At 33.5% G+C, this 17,538-nt stretch overlaps 3 protein-coding genes across 4 annotated transcripts; 1 reads left to right on the plus strand and 2 right to left on the minus strand.

Annotated features, from left to right (window-relative positions):
- The first annotated feature begins 219 nt into the window (after positions 1-219).
- Positions 220-5,070, plus strand: LOC103839839 (peroxisomal membrane protein PMP22). Its single transcript, XM_009116326.3, has 7 exons — positions 220-374; positions 4,003-4,101; positions 4,189-4,290; positions 4,356-4,431; positions 4,520-4,590; positions 4,677-4,762; positions 4,847-5,070. The coding sequence occupies exons 1-7, from the start codon at positions 300-302 to the stop codon at positions 4,905-4,907; spliced, it is 570 nt and encodes a 189-aa protein (XP_009114574.1). The 5' UTR covers positions 220-299; the 3' UTR covers positions 4,908-5,070.
- Positions 4,992-8,452, minus strand: LOC103839838 (aspartic proteinase A3). 2 transcript variants are annotated; one of them, XM_009116325.3, is made up of 12 exons: positions 8,242-8,452; positions 7,281-7,646; positions 7,121-7,157; positions 6,938-7,032; positions 6,734-6,846; positions 6,446-6,654; positions 6,230-6,294; positions 5,968-6,146; positions 5,733-5,880; positions 5,537-5,656; positions 5,305-5,393; positions 4,992-5,207 (listed from the first exon to the last, which is right to left on the minus strand). In XM_009116325.3, exons 2-12 carry the CDS (start codon positions 7,638-7,640, stop codon positions 5,123-5,125), a joined length of 1,500 nt encoding a protein of 499 aa, XP_009114573.1. In that variant the 5' UTR covers positions 7,641-7,646; positions 8,242-8,452; the 3' UTR covers positions 4,992-5,122. The 2 variants fall into 2 exon arrangements, with proteins under 2 accessions (XP_009114573.1, XP_009114571.1); XM_009116323.3 differs by having other exon boundaries at positions 7,121-7,181.
- A 737-nt stretch (positions 8,453-9,189) lies between these two features.
- Positions 9,190-13,035, minus strand: LOC103839840 (WRKY transcription factor 42-like). Its single transcript, XM_009116327.3, has 6 exons — positions 12,814-13,035; positions 12,582-12,680; positions 12,004-12,150; positions 11,528-11,890; positions 11,321-11,434; positions 9,190-10,775 (listed from the first exon to the last, which is right to left on the minus strand). The coding sequence occupies exons 1-6, from the start codon at positions 13,033-13,035 to the stop codon at positions 10,170-10,172; spliced, it is 1,551 nt and encodes a 516-aa protein (XP_009114575.2). The 3' UTR covers positions 9,190-10,169.
- Positions 13,036-17,538: the final 4,503 nt, after the last annotated feature.

Here is a 17,538-nt window from a genome sequence, read left to right on the forward strand (position 1 = left end):
CCTCCTAATTTTACCCGTCATCTTCGTAGAACGAGTCTTTAATACTACTATTAAACCGAGATCAATAGATTCTCTTGTGGCGGTTTTGATCTAAACCGGATGCCTCCCAATTTTAACCGACATCTTCGTAGAACGAGTCTTTAATACTATTAAACCGAGATCAACTGGATCGGTTTGCTTGATTGTATCAGTTTGTGAGGATTGAACCGGTTCGGTTTTGTGTTACTGAAGTGTTGTAGATATTTTAACCAGGCACTATACACTCTACAGAGAGAATCAAAAGAGGAAGAATCCAAGAAATGGGATCTCCAGCGAAGAAGACGACTCTGCAACGATACTTGTCACAACTTCAGCAACATCCTCTTAGGACAAAGGTTCGATCTTTGGTTTCCTCTTATACTTCTTCTTCTTTGTGAATGATATGGTTGAGCTATGTTGCACCGGGACGGATACGGGGACGGATACGGGGGCGGGGACGGGGACGGGAAACGGCTAAATCTAAAATTTATGGATACGGGTACGGCATGGGTACGTCTATATATATATATATATATATATATAAATAAATATGTATATATAAATATTAAAACCAAAGCATAAATCTCATATAAAATAAAACACCATAATAATCCCTTTCTTATTAATGGAGGAACATTTTAAATAAGAAACCTTCAATGTGTAAGTTATTTACAAGGGTGTCATGCTGAGGTGGCATCACCACAATCACTCTCAACCTACATATTAAACTATCCATTCTTTACTAGAGTATTTACATCAAATACCATTACCATATACAATCATCGTTGGTCCTTCTCTCTTGAACATTACCTTATATTAAAATTTAAATTATCGTTGGTCCTTCTTAGCTTGAATCCGAAAAGTTTGACCAAAATATTACGTGAACACAGCCACCTGCACTATTTAGCATGACAGCCATATTCAAGGTTTTTTGTCTATATTACGTATCAAATTGACAAAAGTACATAGAAAGAACAATGAACTAATAATGTTTTTTTTTTAAATTACACCGAACCAAATACATTGTTTTCAGTGCATTAACATACCTTTTTAACTGAAACATTTTTCTTTGTCAAATTAACATAATTTTCATGTATTCATCCTTCTGTGTTTTTTTTTTTGCGAGAAAGTTTGTTCTCCATACAACGACATTTTTTTAAGGTTTTTTTGCATGAATTCGATGAAGAAGAACCAGATTAATGTATGATCTTTTCGTTATTGATTATTATTCTTATTGTATGCCGGTTTATGAAATTTGAGCGTGGAATGTATCTAGACTAATAGTTTACTAAGTACATCCCTTAAATACGTACGATATGCATTTTTTTAATTTAGGTTAGTATTGACAAGGGTAATTATTTAAAAGCCACAAAATTCCTTATATATCGTCAACATTTATGTTGATTGCGCGACTTAATACTACATTTATAGAGAATATTGTATCAATGACCTATCTATGGTAAACAGAGAATATGTCGTAAAAAAAAACAGAGAATACTATATATTAGAAGTCCATTTCAAAGTGATTGGCAAGCTAATTCGATTCCATTTATTGCCTATGATTACGCATATATTTGCCATAAGTCCATTGTAGATCCTATATAAACCAAGGAGGATGTTAGTCATTCCTTCATTCACTATACCAGAGCAAAAAACCCAAATAAAGCAACATGGCTGCGTTTCGTTTTTAATGGTAATTCAAGCGTTCAGTATGAGGTACTACCATCCTACATTTTCCTTAACCGAGGAAGTGTGATTGTGTATCTAATTTGTTAGTAATTGTCTGTTATCAGTTTGTATTCAGGATTCTAAGGAACCCATACTGAAGGTATTCCAAAAAAGTTGGTGTAAGCTTTCAGCTTTAATTATCCAGGAAAACTTGAAGTTTGTTTTAGAGCATCCTCTATTTTTGTTTCTTTATATGCGTTTCACAAGGTTTTTTTTTCTATTGCTTTAAGAGACTGTTCTAGGAAATAAAATATTTTCTTTATTCAGTGTCCATACAATTATACTACTACTTACAAACTGTGGTCACTAACCAGGAGATCAATCGTACACTAACCAGTTCCCAATTATTCAAATTATATCAATCAATCTCAGAAAATAGCAAGAGGAAATTAACCATGTTATTGTGTGGAATATCTCTTATGCAATCTAGAGAGCGTATTGCAGGGATAATAATTGAGCCCTGAAGACAAACATTAAAAAAAAACCTACTTTGTCACAAGCATTCAAGCATGTATGAAGGGAACCTCAAACTCTTTGAGAGAAGTACTGGCTGATTCAATAATATTCTCAACATATTTGTTTTTTTTAACCCAGTTGGGTTTCCAAAGGATTGCTACGTTTAAAAAAAAAAAACGAAACCCAAAGACTAGAACTGTTTATGTTTTAATAATTCGGTAAACTTAAAAAATAAAGGAAGAAATAGAAACTTTACCATTCACATGTCTAGAAAGATTACTTCTCGATTGCATGTCTTCAAAGATTCTCAGGCGATGGCTGAACTACAATTAGCGATGAGGGATATATAACCATGAGAACATAATAAAACCAGCTATATTAGCGATCAAAACCGTGATTGTTTAATATGTATGATTAGAAACCAAAATTCTCTGGGTCAAACCTCATGAAGAGTAGATCGATTGACTTTCGGAATAGAATGAACTGTTTTGATTAACTGAAAACGGCTTCTGAGATCTTGATTTTGTGTATTAATGGGCTTTAGTTTATCGTTCTTAACTGGGTCATATTGTATGTGTTTAGGGTTATTACTTTGAGAAAAAAAACTTTGTATTCTCAATTGTTTTGTATCCATATTCACGAAAAGATTTTAAATTATTATTTTTTCTCTAACTGGTTACTATCAAGATAGTCTATTTTGTGTTTTCTTGGCAAAAAAAAAAAAAAAACAAGGAAAGCACAGAAGAAGATTTACATTTTGATACATCGAAACCAAAGTGAAATGCCGTCTCCGCACCATGTGATTAGCATAAGAAGAAGATTTACATTTTTTTTCTCGGCACCAGGTGATTTACTACTTTGATTTATCAATTTTATATGTGTTTAACATATTATACGACATATTAAATATGTTTTATCCAATTTTGGGCAATGTATATATAAAATGTTAAATACATAATAATTTTCAAATCTAATTCTCATCCCGCGCAAGGCGCGGGTCTTATCCTAGTATCTTAAATAAAATAAAACATCACTATAACTGAATAAGAAGTTGAAATCACAGATACGTACGTGGTGAAACAAACCATAGCAAACCAATACTATCTAATACTATCTACTTTTACGTGAGAATTGACAAACCAAAAAACAGGATTTGTAATCATACTTAATGTGTTTCCTTTGACGTGAATCAATTGAGAGAAAGAAGATGAAGTGAATAACTGAATAAGAAGTTGTTTAAGTTTAAGAGATGATGATAAACTTTGTAACCCTAATTGTTTATATAAGTACGTGTTTCCTTTTTTCAATTGTTTTACAAAACTAAAAAACATCAAAAAAAAGGTAAATAATCAATTTTTTACAAAACTATACGGACTTTACATAAGAAACGTTTAGGAAACGTCCCCGGAACCTAACCAAGCCGTCCCCAAAAATCTCTGCCGTCCCCACCTCTTCTGAAACGTTTTGGAAACGTCCCCACGCCGTCCCCGCGCCGTCCCCGTCCCGGAAACGCAGCTGGTACGGGAGACGTCAAGCATATGCCGTCCCGGTGCTTCATAATGTAGTTTCATTTCTTTGAAATTAGGGTTTAGTCTGATCGATTGAGAGTTGGTTATGTTGTTTTCGATTGAAAGTTTGTGTCTTTGAACCAGACCCAGTTTCAAAATCCGGTTATCTGAGTGAATTCAATAGCTCGTTGACTTTTTTTCTCTAACGAATTTAGGTTTTGTCTTGAAGTGAGTTATGTAGTAATATAAGTATGTGTTATGCGGTTGGTGCCAATGTGTCTGTACTTTGCAGGCGATTACTGCTGGAGTTTTGTCCGGTGTGAGTGATGTTGTTTCACAAAAACTCTCTGGGATACAGAAGATTCAGCTGAGAAGGGTTCTTCTCAAAATGGTAAAAAGCTTGAATCTTTCTCTCATCAATAACCCTATTTTCAAACCAAACCTAGCTTCGTTTGAGTTCTGTCGTCTTCTCCAATAGATATTTGCAGGGGGGTTTCTCGGACCAGTAGGGCATTTCTTTCATACAACTCTAGATAAGATTTTTCAAGGGAAGAAGGACACAAAGACGGTCGCAAAGAAGGTTAATGTCCAATAATGTTTCAATGATTTCGTTTATGCTAAATGTAAAACGTTTGGTTTTGGTAGGTAATCGTGGAACAACTGACATTATCACCATTGAACCATTTGCTTTTCATGATCTATTATGGAGTAGTCATTGAAAGTAAGTTCCTTTTCTATCACTCCATTTGTAAAACCATCTTGTGGATGGTGTCAAGAGTTGTGATATACGGTTCTGTTGAATGAAACAGGAACTCCTTGGAATCTTGTTAGAGACAGGATCAAGAAGACTTACCCAACAGTCCAGCTTACAGCATGGACAGTAAGTGATAGAAAGTGTTGTGTCTATTATCTCAATGTGTTGGAAGTGTTACATATTTAATGTCTACTGATTTGATTTAATCCCAGTTTTTCCCCATTGTGGGATGGGTAAACTACAAGTATGTGCCACTGCACTTCCGGGTCATATTGCACAGCCTCGTCGCATTCTTCTGGTAAGACAATGACTCATATTTGCTGCAGCCTCCACAAACCAAAACTTAAAGCTCAACATTCTTCTTGTTTTGTTTTTTTTTCAGGGGAATCTTCCTGACCCTGCGAGCAAGGTCAATGACACTAGCTTTGGCAAAGGCTAAGTGATCAGGGAAACACATCAAGCAAGAACTAGCTATGATCTTTGTTTTTTCTGTAAGTTAAAGCATGTCTAAAAAGTAAATTAAAAAGGGTGAAAACGAATAAGAATCTGTATTAAGATGATAACAATGGTTTTTTAAGTTATTACAAACATTTCGGATTGTTCAAACACACATTCAGAAACATATAAATAAATGGTAATAAAAGAAGAGATCCTTGTTTTAAGTAGCTTTGGCGAATCCAACTCTTGTTTTCCCATAATCAAACACAGTATGGTATGGTCCCATGAAGATGTCACCCAAGATCCTGCATTTTTGCAAAATTACAAAGAAAAAATAAAATTAATGTTAACAGATTAGAGTTGTTTGGTCATAGTAGATTAGTTTTTGGAAATGAGAATTACCAGAGGGGTCCACGAGGTGGAGGTATATCCATGGCGGTGAAACCACTGGTGCACTGAGCCTGAACTCCATCCCCAATCTTGAATATGTACTGACCCAAGAAAAGATTGAAAGTGATGAGAAGTGCCTTTTTTTTTTAATTAATAGAAATTTTATAAATCAATCCGAAAACCGGGAATTAGGATCCATTTATAAACCGACTCGAACAAACATCTTCAGAATGAGAAGTCTTACATCTTGGGGTGAGAGATCAAAGGGTTTCCCACCAATTGTGAATGTGACTATTGGCATTGAAGAAACCCTCTCACAGTCTACTGCTGATTGTTGGTTTGGATTTGGTATATGGTCACAAAGCTACAAAAAAATTCACAGAGTTTTGAGTTTTTTTTTTCAAATGTTTGTCCGTCCAAAACAAGTCTTCAAGACTCACCTCGGCAGCATAAGCGAGTATGCGTTCTTGTGTTTGATTCTGAGACAATTCACTCTGCATCCACACAGATGCCATTTCACAAGCGCTGCACATGGCTTCGTTTAGAAGACTCGATACTCCATCTTCTACAACTGACTTAATCCCCATACTGCATACAGAACATGAATCAGTTTGAGTTTGCTAACTAATGTTCTAGAGACATCTCTTTTTTCTCATGGACTATGTAAGTACTGACCTCACACTGTGTGTACCATCAAAACCGCAAAGTCCTATCTGAGAGCATACCTTCCTCGGATCCACCTGAGAGACAAGGGACTCCAACATGGTTTGTCCATATTGACCTATTACAGTTTTGCACTCTTGGCTTGCGATTCCTACTGCTCCAATGGCATGATTGATCATTGTGATGACAGTCTATTCGTCACAGAAAAAATAACAAAAAACTATTCAGCATGTTTCATATTGAACATCTACAAAACCCTCTCAGCTCCTCTTACCGATGGACCAGTGAGAAGAGAAGTTCCGGAATCAGCAATGGCAGAACAACCGTTAGCACAATATCCTGAATGACATAGATGCACAGATTGCGTCAACTTAAAGACTCAATCCATTTGTGAGACTGAAACTGTAACATCCCGGTTCGTGGTATATAAGCATGGGAGGTTCATTAGCCACGGGGTGTTACTGAAACATTTCAAGAAGCTTTAACTTACCGGTTGGTTTGCCAGCAATGTTGAGATCACCCATGTCGAATTGCCAGTAACCTTTACGTGTCACTGGAACATAAGTGTGCTCTCCTTTGAAATGCTTAGGGTCAACTCCACCGAAAACAATCTGACCACCTTCTGGATCTTCCGGGTTACGGTTAAGCCAAAAGGAAAAAATAGGTTCCTTAACCAGACCTTTCTCTACCATGTTATACCTATTTATGATATATAACATATTCACATCATATAATCATTCATAATCAAATGAATAAAGAAAAGAAAGTGTTTTCATACCAAACTGGAGTTGAGTTTCCTACAGCGATCTCTTTGAAACCCAACCCTAGGATACCATCAAACTTGGCTAGCAAGAATGTAATACCAGGCTCACTAGTAGCCTCTATGAACACCTGTGGTAATATAGAAATAGCAATAAGATATGTAAACAAAAACAAAACAAGATTATTCTGAGATATGAAAGCTGTTGAGTAGGGTTTTTACCTGATCCTTGATAACAAGACCACCAACTTTAACATCATCATTGCTAAAGTAACCAGAAATAGCACCTGTCCCATAGCGGATTGACGCAGGCTTTCCTGTAAATGTAAAATAATTTTAGTGCCAAAAACTATATGTTGTCAAATGAATATTATTGTTAAAAAGCTCAAGGATCAAGTAACCAACCGTTCCTTTTGTACGTGGATGAGTCCCTAGCCTTGTACTTTGAATGAAAATAACAAGCAATCTAAATAAAAAGTGTTATGTTTTCATACATTGAGATAAAGAAGACAATAGGATATAAAACATTTTAGTATGGATTCCTAAGAACAAGTAATTAGCGTACCGAGAAGTAGCAATTACTCGATGGTACCCAGAGATTGGAGCTTCCAGTATCAAAGATCGCTGTAAACTTTTGAGGTGGAGTACCAATGGTAATCTCACCATAATATTGAGCATCCAAATAGTTTTTCAGTGGAACAATGTCTGAATTCGCATCGTTCAGGCGAAAATAATCTTTGGGAGACCAAGATCCTCGGTTTTTCAAGAATAGCTGAGAAGCTAGCCTGTTGGCCCTGTCTAGTTTCCTCTTTTTCAATCCAATTCTAAGCGTTCCATCGCCTTTTTGCTCAGATGATGAAGCCGCGGATATAAAGATTAAACATGAAAGCAAGAACGCTAGCAAGGACTGGAACCGAGTTCCCATTTTAACCTGTCATCAAATAACAATATCACATACAACTTTAGTTGTTACTGTTTTAATAATGAAAGAAACACATGTGCAACAATAAAAGTCTAGTTCTTCTAAATCAGACCATTATGGGTCTTACTCAGACGATCTTGTACACCTTAGAAACGATATACTAATCCGAGTTTCTCAACAAAAGATCAAAGATTCAAGACTGGTTAATTACAGGACCAGAACACAGGCCCTTGGACTTCTAACATATTTACAAATTAAGGTAGAAACAGAAGATCTTAAAGATGTTAAAGGAGTTAATAAACTGAAACTGTTTTGTTCATCACTGCAGCATAATTTGTTACCAATCACAGATGTAAAAAATTGTTGTTACTACATACCAAGAATCAAGCAGATTTTCACTAAGTTTCTGATTTACCAACTTTAATATTGTTGATTAAGGTATCTCTCAAGTTTCAAGCCAATAAAAATGTAAATTAATTTTAAGCTTTTTTACATTTCAGTTTTCACAAACAGAAAGAAATTGATGAATAATCTGATAGTCCCTGAAATTTTTGGACAAGAGTAAGAAATCTGGAAAACAGAGAAGAAGTGAAACAACACTCACCGAGAACGATAGTACCGATTCTGAAACCTTAAGAGGATGAAGAAGAAAACTCGAGTGCAAGAAGACTGGTGGAGAGACTCTTTATATTTATAACGTAATTGACTTGAAAGAGAAACTAGAGAAACAAGAATGCAATATTTACTAGTATCAATCCATTCGGTATCAATTAATGGATACTTGTTGCTTCCAAATGTAACGATATGAAGGAATTAATTAAAAGTAAAATTAATTGTGTATTACATTTATAAGCAAGCGTCACGTTAATCAAACCATGTTTGGGTTGCGTGGGCCTATAGACAGATCAGCAAAATTTGCTTCTTTTAAACAACAAAGAGCATTTTCACTTTAGTATGACCACCGTTGTACTATCTTATTTTCATTTTGATCCCAAATATTGTCATAAATTATGTAAAGTAAAAGCTTATAACATTTTGCATAAACTTTTGTAGAGCAATTTTTGCACAATATATGGGATGCTTCAAGTAACGTTTGTCATGTTCTAGGGTTTTATATGTTAGTTACGTCTATTTTCCAATGTCATTGTGTTTTAAGTGTGCAAGGAAGAACTTTATAGTGTGCATTAATCTATCTTTTACTCAAGTACACTTTTGATTTCAAACTTTTTTCAGAATATCTAGCGAGTGATAATTTAATTTGGAAGAAATTTTAGAGAAGACTGAAAATCTTAGTATTTAGTATTTAGTAATAAATCTAAGTAATTTCAAAATAAGAGATTAAAACTGAACAAATAATAATAAAATAGTACAAATCATCATATGGAAACTCTTTTATTTCTCAACATAAAAAGAGTAAGATATATTCAACAAGTAAATATACTATTATTAATTAGAAACAAATTTCCTGATATTTTTCATTTAAAGTACTTTAAAATACTTAAGAAACTAAAAACTAGAATGAAATTACTTTAAGAAAATTATTATTGTTGTCAACTATTTTTTTATCAAAAAATAAATATCGATGGTAATGCTGCTGTTAATAAGTTGTTAATTTACTACTTGGAATTTTGTCTGGGTGACTTTTTTTTTATAAATGCTGTTAATATTAGCTGTTTTAAGTTTGCCTAGCATTAGGTACGCTTCACGCTGATGAAACCATGAGTGTCTACAGCTAGGCATATCACTCTGTTACAGTCACGTCTACAAATCAGTTTCTTCACTCTAATTATATTATACACCATATTTATAGTTACTCCATACATCATAGAATGAAAATGATTAAAAAAAATATAAATACTGAAAGGTTAGACATATTTTGTTTTTAAAAAAAGTGAAAATAAATAGATGGGTTGTTTGATTGGTGTTTGCTGCAAATAGAAAATATAAGGTTGCTTTGATTTGTGGCACAAGCAAAACCGCCTTCACGTTGTTGACACTGCGTGGGACCCTATAAACGCAAATAACGTTTCGCTAAAGCTTCCATTTTCATATTTATCCATTTAACCCCTTTAGGTTTCATTAGTTTCATTCAGACCCTGAACAATTTACTGCCAAATCTTGGAACCAACTTAAGAAGTTCATCACCGCATTAGCTTAATAACTTGAGCTGGTAAACTACCAACCATCATGTCATTGGGTCCGATTCTGTTTGGGCCTTTGCTCACTCCTTACTTACTTCAATTGTTTAATGTACTGAAAGCTTGCGTTACGCCTCAAGCTACAAGCCTCAACCATAGCACTTTGTTAGCCCACATAACTTTTTAAGAGATTCGTTTTCTAAAGGCAGTTTATATTTCCAGAACAAAATTGTCTATCAAGCAACGAGAAAATTTTGCTATCAAGACTCTTATTGATAGGAAAAAATGAAGAAGCTAAAAAGCCATAACTAGAATCCAAAATGTTCTAAAAAAAAAGACAAAACCATTCAAAATCGGCCGATAAACAAACCTAAAACAATTTTTTTTTTAAATGCTATTGCCTGTCACCGCTGCTCGTCGTAACATTATTATTACTACTGTTACTGCTCCCATTCTGGCGATTACTCGAACCGTTGATAATAGACGTGATGGCTGCGGCCAGAGCCGCTGCAAAGTTCGGATTGGTGGCCATAGCAGCATTGACGCTCTCGCCAGCGTTCAGCGACTGAGATGGTATATGCAAACCGGAGAACTTGGACTGTTGTTGGTTATAATACAAAGCCTGGCCCATCATCTGAGGCAAGCCCGATTGGTTCAACTCCGCCAAACCAGACCGTTGAGAGAATTGCATCAGTGGGTTGTTATTCGTCGGACCGTTAACGTTGGATGCTGATTCAGTGAGGTCTAGTGTAATGGTTGGGAATGGGGCCGAGGCTGAGATCGTGGCCATGCTTGAGGAACAAGGCAACATGGTTCGAGCGAAGAGGTTTGTTGGGTTCATTAAACCGTCTTGGTTCGACATTGTGGAGCCTGAGAGGAGCATGCTTGCGGCTGCGGTTGTGGTTGAAGCCATGTACATAGCTGCCGGAGGTAATGGATGGTTATGGTTTCCTTCGTAGGTTGTTATGAGAATGGATCTATCTTCTGCGCAACGTTGCACCTGATGGATCATTAATCAGTTAAAAAATACGTCAATTTGTATTTATGCATTTGACTGAACCCGAAAACATATGTTTGAAATGTATAGATATGATCCAGTAGGGATGTATGCTGCCATGAGGGGGTATGAGATCATTAAAATTGGCCCTCTCATACTTGTGGTAAGCATTAAAATGAAAAGATGGGAAATGAATGGATAGAATAAACAAAAATATAATAAGATACAAAAAATGAAATAAATTTATTTAATTCATTTTCATCAAAGTTTGAGATAAATATTAGTATTTTAAAAATATTTTGTTTATTTTGGTGTAGAATTAATAAAATAAGCTTTTTATTCAATAAATTGATAATTCAATTTCATCCGAGATTTCTAAAAGTGTACCCTTTTTTAGAGCATGAGATCTTGAGCCAAAAATTGACTAATCACCATAATAGGAGCAACATGTAGTATTATTCATTTAAGACATCTATACTGGTTAAAATCATGGATTCAAAATTTTTTTGTCTAATGGTTTACAAGAAAGCAAATGTTAAATAACGTACTTGCTTACGAACGGGACATCCAACGGCCATCGTGCAGCGGTAATAAGCTCGAGGGCACGGGTTCCCTTTTGCCATTTTCTGTCCGTATTTTCTCCATTGACATCCATCGCTTAACTGTAAATCATTATCACCGAGGTTAGCATGTTAGACCTTAAATACATTTGATAGGTCAGTCTTTAAAAGCTAGAGAGACTAAAGCCTTGTTACCATGGGAGCTTCGGACCTTGCACGGACCGAAACACGGGCTTTGCGCATGGTGGCGTCAGCGGCCGATTGATCGATAGCATTTCCATTGCCATTGCTGGAAGAGGCATTGTGTTTCGAAACTTTGCTAGGGTTTCCCCAGCCGTTCGATTCGTTCTCTGGGCTTTCTTCTATCTCAAGTACTCTTTTTGCGCGCTGACGTGAGCTAGAGTCCTCTAGAAGGGATGGGGGAGATCTTGACCGAACCTTTATCCTCTCATCGGATGATACTTCAGCAGATGGTAGTCCCAAATCAATGAACTGTCTTGGAACCATCTCAGGAGCTTCATGTCGGTTAGTGTCCTTGTCTTTGCTCTCGATCCTAGCCTGATGAAAACAAGAATTCAAAACCGTAACTAAAGTTGCGAGGAGCTTGACAATTGTTTCAAATGATGATTAAATTAAATATTAAGATGGATATTAACAATAGTATTAGTTACCAGGTGATGATGATCTTCTTCTTGCCTCATGACAGCAACAAGTTGCATCTGCAAGGAGTTGAAGTTGTTGGTTGTTTGACTTAGCATTTCCTTTAGTCTTTGATTCTCTTCATTCGACTTCTTTAGCTCTTCTCGAAGTTGTGTATTCTTCATTTGTTGAACACCGCCATAATAATAGTTTAGACTAATTAAATATTTTCTATTGATTTTTACCCGAAAAATATATTGAAAAGGGTAAATCTTTCTTGAAATACAGTGAACTAATATACAACAATGTCTACTATACAAATTATATATGAAAATAGATGCCAGTTAAAATTAAAAATATAATTAAAATTTTAAAATCTTTAATATATATATTGATATATCGTTTTCATTGATTTTGACAATCTATTTTCGTTTCTGTTCATATTGGCTCGGAAGGTATAAATTCTAGTGCTCAAAATTAGGTCCCCGTAACTAAAATTGATTAGTTATCTTGAATTTTGGTTTCGTAGTAACTAATGAAAAAAAAAACTAAAATCAGTTAATTTTTTTTTTTGGCAAAGAAAATGAGCCTACTAGTTTGATAAGTGTACCTCAATCTTTGTACGTTTCTCCTCCATATCAACAGATAATCCATCATCTACCAATGACTCGTCGCTTCCCGTATTCGCAGTGAGAAGATTAAGTCCAGTCTATTTACGATAAATATAGTAAGATTAACGCACAAACTTTCCATCTATAACGAATTTAATGTTTAAAGTACTTTATAATATAATTGCTAAACACTGGAAAAAAAACTTATAGGATGGTAAGAAAAATACTTACATTGATACCCATGGAACGATAATCATCATCGTCAACACGTGAATTTTCCCTTTTGACATGAAGCCTATGAGTTTCCTCGGTGATGACATTCTGATCATCTCTCTTCTCCGACCTGAAAAAGTCAACCTCATCCATTATTGGCCGATGATGCTGCTCATCCGATGGTTGTGTATGCTTCAAATTGTCACCTTGACCTCCAAGACTCACTGGAAAACGAAACATCTCTCTCTATATATATAGATAATTCTAAGTTCTTGATAGACAACTTTGATTTTTTTTGTGTATGATCAGTAAGTACGGACGATGATCTTGCTTGATTTGTTATCTGAAACCCTAGTAAGTAAAGAGGATGTGTAAGCTGCCGGATAAGAAAAGGTACGTATTTATCTTAGTGTGTGCGTGTGTGTGATTGTTCCGCACCATATCCAATCCTCCATATATAGAGAGGTGACGAAGAAGATATCGTAGAAGAAAGAGAAAAAGAGATACTTTGTCGAGTATGTGGTTAGAGACGAGGATATGAGACCAAATGCTTCGGCTACAAATACGGTATTCACGGTCGACTCAGATATATTACATTTTAATCTTTCTTTCAGAATATTATTATTTAAGTATTTTTGAGAAAAGGCATAAATTATTATTTACGTATTGTTGTGTCTATATTTGTTTTACGTATTTATATATTATTAATTCGTAATATTAGATTTTAATTTGGATTCTCGTGGAAATATATTTGTGGAGACTTGTTTTCGTTCATTTTCGTCAGTATCGACGTCATTTGTCTACCATCTAGCATTGACTTATATCAATAACATATCATCCCATCCAACCATTGAGTTTTATAATAGAGACGTGTTATTGCTGCTTTTTTGGGTCAAACAATTCAAAATGAGAAAAACCTTAATGTTGCTTACCAGATGAGCTATGGTTTATGAAGGACGTTTTATTAGTTTTGTTTTATATATATATATATATATATATATATATATATATTGTCACTTGTTGCTGTTTTATGCTCTTCTTATATAGAAATTGCGTTCTTTAATCTTAACACTTTACTTAAAAAATGTGTTATTTCTTCTAGTACCGAAGCTCCTTTATGCGTAAGAGTTTGCCCCAGTTCTTTGATGCACTATGACACTATCTTAAGTTAGGATTGAAGAGTGTTGCGTGTTCTACATCTAAATGAGATGGATCATAAGTAATATTTTATATACATATACTATCAATTACTTTTAATTTAAAATATCGTAAGACTTAATATAGTAGCTTATCATAAGTAGAATAACACAAATAATATATTATTAATCCATGAATTTTGTTATAATAAGTGAACTGAAAAATCATTCTCGATAAAACATGTCAAAAATTCATATTGGATTTTATATTTATTAGAAAACTCAGTGTTATATATATTATTTTACATCATCTTATATTTATTTTAACTAATAAATCATCCTATTATTTTATTAATATTTTAAATAACGGTTAGTTATATTTGGATTACATTAGTATATATATTATATATAGATTAATCTGCCCTACCGAATAATTAATATCACCTATATTAATTTTGTTCAAGGACTTTTTCCTAATAACTAAAACTCTGAATCATTGGTTGATCAAGTCAATGTGTGAGCTTCAGAGAAGAAATCTATTTTTAGGGAAGAAGTTTTTCAAGGAATTCTTATCATAGGTGAAATGTAGATTTTGCTATTTTTTGACTAAATTGGTAAATTTTCTTTAAAATGATTTCCCTTCTCTCTCTTTTTTTATAAGAAAGACTTTTGACTTGTTCATGGATTTAATAAGTCAGAAAATAGAATTGAATCTCACCGATAGCAATTCAATCGGCGGTTTCCACGTGATTGAAAATATTAAAAGCTTTATTTCCAATTAAAGCCTGTTAAATAAATCACATAAACTCAACACATGGACGAAAATGTTGAATTTCTTTTGTTTAAACTAAAAAGACTCGGTACACTGTATTACCAAAAAATGTATCTTACATAGCTAATAATAGTTCAACTGTAATAAAACAAAGTAAATTTAACATCTCTGATTTAAATATTTTTTTTAACCAAAAAAAAATTTTTAATATTACGACAGTTTCCAAAAAGAAAACGAACAATAGTTGAAAAAAGTATCATGTGGACTGAAAAAAGGTTTTAAGTTCTCTTAATCTTATTAAAAATACTAGTATACTATACAAGCCTGGCTACATACATACGTATGAGTGCATGAAAGAGTAATATAAAACCTTATTAGTATTTTTACTAACAATTTCTGAATCGAAAGTAACATGAACAGCAACACTTAAAAATCGCTAGGTTTTGGTGATTGGAAAAAAAAATCGCTAGGTGAGTGAAATTTAGATATGAAACTGGCAGAGGTTTAGATTTTAACAGATTGTTAATGTAGAAACTGAACTTTGACCAAAGTATTGTAAAAAATAATTCTAAAATTGCTGCTATAAATTTGGAAATGAAAATATATGTTAACAAAAATACTTCTACGTGTACAATCATTAGTCATTACATTACAGATTTCATTTATGTGCCATTTAATATGTCACGACTTTCATGTATAGTATTAGGTTTGCGTATAGTATGTAGTTTATTTGTTCCTCCACGCATAATTTATATCTGTTTTTAAACGAGTTAATATCATGCAAACCAAAAATAGACAATGGTCGAGCTAAGTCAACGAGATAAAACTTATCAAAAAAGTCAACGAGATAAATGAGATGGGAATGAGATAACTCACAGCTGCATGTAGTTCTGACCGGTGACCGGTGACCGGTGACCGGCTGGGGTCTCACAAGGGTTACTATAATTAAACTTGTGTTACCGGTAGATCCTCTTGACTGTCTCACCATGGGACCCGGTCATTCTTTGACTTCTTTTCGCCAAAAAGTGTTTCTTTTTCACTCTCTCACTCGTTTTTGTTTTTCTATAACAATGAATCGTGAGATTGAGGCTTCGAATGGTGATCATCGTCCCGCACCGTCCATAACAAAAATCTCTATATATACTATATATTTATATATTTTTATAACTGTTAGAACTATACTGCAGTTGAACCGCTTGTCCCGCACCGCTCAAATCACAGTTACTATTCGGAGCCTGAATTCTGAACTAGTTCTCGAGTCATATGGAAAAACAGAATACAGTTTAACACTTCATCAGTCAACCAATACTTATCTAATTATTCTTTTGGCAATAATGTAAGTATATCATGTTACCGGGGTCAAAATATTTTTGTAGAAATAAATATAGAAAATACATACAATTAGCTATTTAAACATAAATAAGAGGGGGCGGGGCATAAAAGTTTGGGGAGGGAAGGAGTGTAATATAATCTTCTATACCAAATTGCCTATTTTCACAGTAAATTTTAGGTCTAAAATTTTCTAGTATAGTTTTTTTTCACAAAAATAGTTTTCAAGAACACAAATATGACAGTTTGTTTTCCTATTTTTACCATTAAACTCAGGGTGCGGAACACTAACAAGAAATTGAGGCAAACTATGACAAAACATTACACATAATCAAAACTAAAATTAAATATTAAAAACATAATATAACAAGGTATAACAAATAAAAGTATCAAAATAAATTTCATTTTTAAAAACTTACATCTCAAAACCATTTCAAGCATAAAGTCAATATTGATATGAAAATAAATATATATTTATAAAATCCGAAATACAAATACAATACAAAAAACGTAACAAAGAAATAGCATAAATAAAAGAACATGAACTAAAAAAAAATTAACATATTAAAATATCTATATTACCAAAATAAAGTAGAACATAGTCCACTAAAATCATCTCAATGATCTAATTATGAAATTTAGGTAATCGTAATAGATTGACGTTGAATATTTCAACATTAATTTTTTTAACCAAAACTAATAATAAAAAACAAACAATCAAGAAAATAATGATTCACACATGATATATAACCAATTCGTTCACAGAAAAAACTAATATTAAACAAAACTAATAAATTTTAGGCGAGAATCGTGGACGAATCCCTAATCACAAATCAAATAAAGGGTAGAACGTAAGAAAATCATTAAATTACCCAAGTGGCTCTTAGCTATTTATTTAAGCAGTTTTCATGGTTTATGGATTTGCAAATAGTAATACTAATGGAACCCTAGATTTTTTGTTCTCTAGGTCATCTTTAGTGGCAAAAATATTAAAAATAAGGGAGATAGAAGAGATGTTTTAATGGAAAATTCTATTAGCTTTCTTTCTCCAAAAAACTATGTTAGAGTTTTAATTCAAGTGACACATGTCTTTCAGATAGTTATAATAGTTAAATTTATTAGCAAAATTACAAAAAGTTTTTTTAGAAAGAAAATTATATTTGACGAAAGACGTAAACACATCGATTTTGGATTTGAGTTCAGCCAGAAACTAAATTTTCGTTTGCTTGTCTATACGAAGATGGAGTCATACTTTAGGCCCTTATTAAAAACTTGGGATCGAACTAGTCATCAGTATTATCTCCATTCCACTGGGGGATTAGTTGAGTTTCGGTCCAAATAACTTTATGTTAAACAAAAAATTACAACAAATTAAAAATATGATTCTTGAGAAACTTTTTTTTCTTTTTATTGTTGAGAAATTTTTATATATATCATTAAAAATTCCCTTGAGTTCAAATATTTTTTTTATCATTATCTATACTATTAAAAGGGAAGTATTCTTAA

Source organism: Brassica rapa, chromosome A09 (assembly GCF_000309985.2).
Source record: "Brassica rapa cultivar Chiifu-401-42 chromosome A09, CAAS_Brap_v3.01, whole genome shotgun sequence".
NCBI lineage: Eukaryota > Viridiplantae > Streptophyta > Magnoliopsida > Brassicales > Brassicaceae > Brassica > Brassica rapa.

What these genes read in the sequence shown, in the direction of transcription:
- LOC103839839 (XM_009116326.3), top strand. Translation starts at nt 300, where the DNA reads ATGGGATCTCCAGCGAAGAAGACGACTCTGCAACGATACTTGTCACAA. An exon ending in GAAGGGTTCTTCTCAAAATG is followed by an intron (nt 4,102 to 4,188) that starts GTAAAAAGCTTG and finishes CTTCTCCAATAG; the next exon opens with ATATTTGCAGGGGGGTTTCT. An exon ending in TTATGGAGTAGTCATTGAAA is followed by an intron (nt 4,432 to 4,519) that starts GTAAGTTCCTTT and finishes TGAATGAAACAG; the next exon opens with GAACTCCTTGGAATCTTGTT.
- LOC103839838 (XM_009116323.3), bottom strand. Translation starts at nt 7,640, where the DNA reads ATGGGAACTCGGTTCCAGTCCTTGCTAGCGTTCTTGCTTTCATGTTTA. An exon ending in GGAAACTCAACTCCAGTTTG is followed by an intron (nt 6,655 to 6,733) that starts GTATGAAAACAC and finishes TATCATAAATAG; the next exon opens with GTATAACATGGTAGAGAAAG. An exon ending in CTCTTCTCACTGGTCCATCG is followed by an intron (nt 6,147 to 6,229) that starts GTAAGAGGAGCT and finishes TGTGACGAATAG; the next exon opens with ACTGTCATCACAATGATCAA.
- LOC103839840 (XM_009116327.3), bottom strand. Translation starts at nt 13,035, where the DNA reads ATGTTTCGTTTTCCAGTGAGTCTTGGAGGTCAAGGTGACAATTTGAAG. An exon ending in AAGAAGATCATCATCACCTG is followed by an intron (nt 11,891 to 12,003) that starts GTAACTAATACT and finishes TGTTTTCATCAG; the next exon opens with GCTAGGATCGAGAGCAAAGA. An exon ending in GATGTCCCGTTCGTAAGCAA is followed by an intron (nt 10,776 to 11,320) that starts GTACGTTATTTA and finishes ATGATCCATCAG; the next exon opens with GTGCAACGTTGCGCAGAAGA.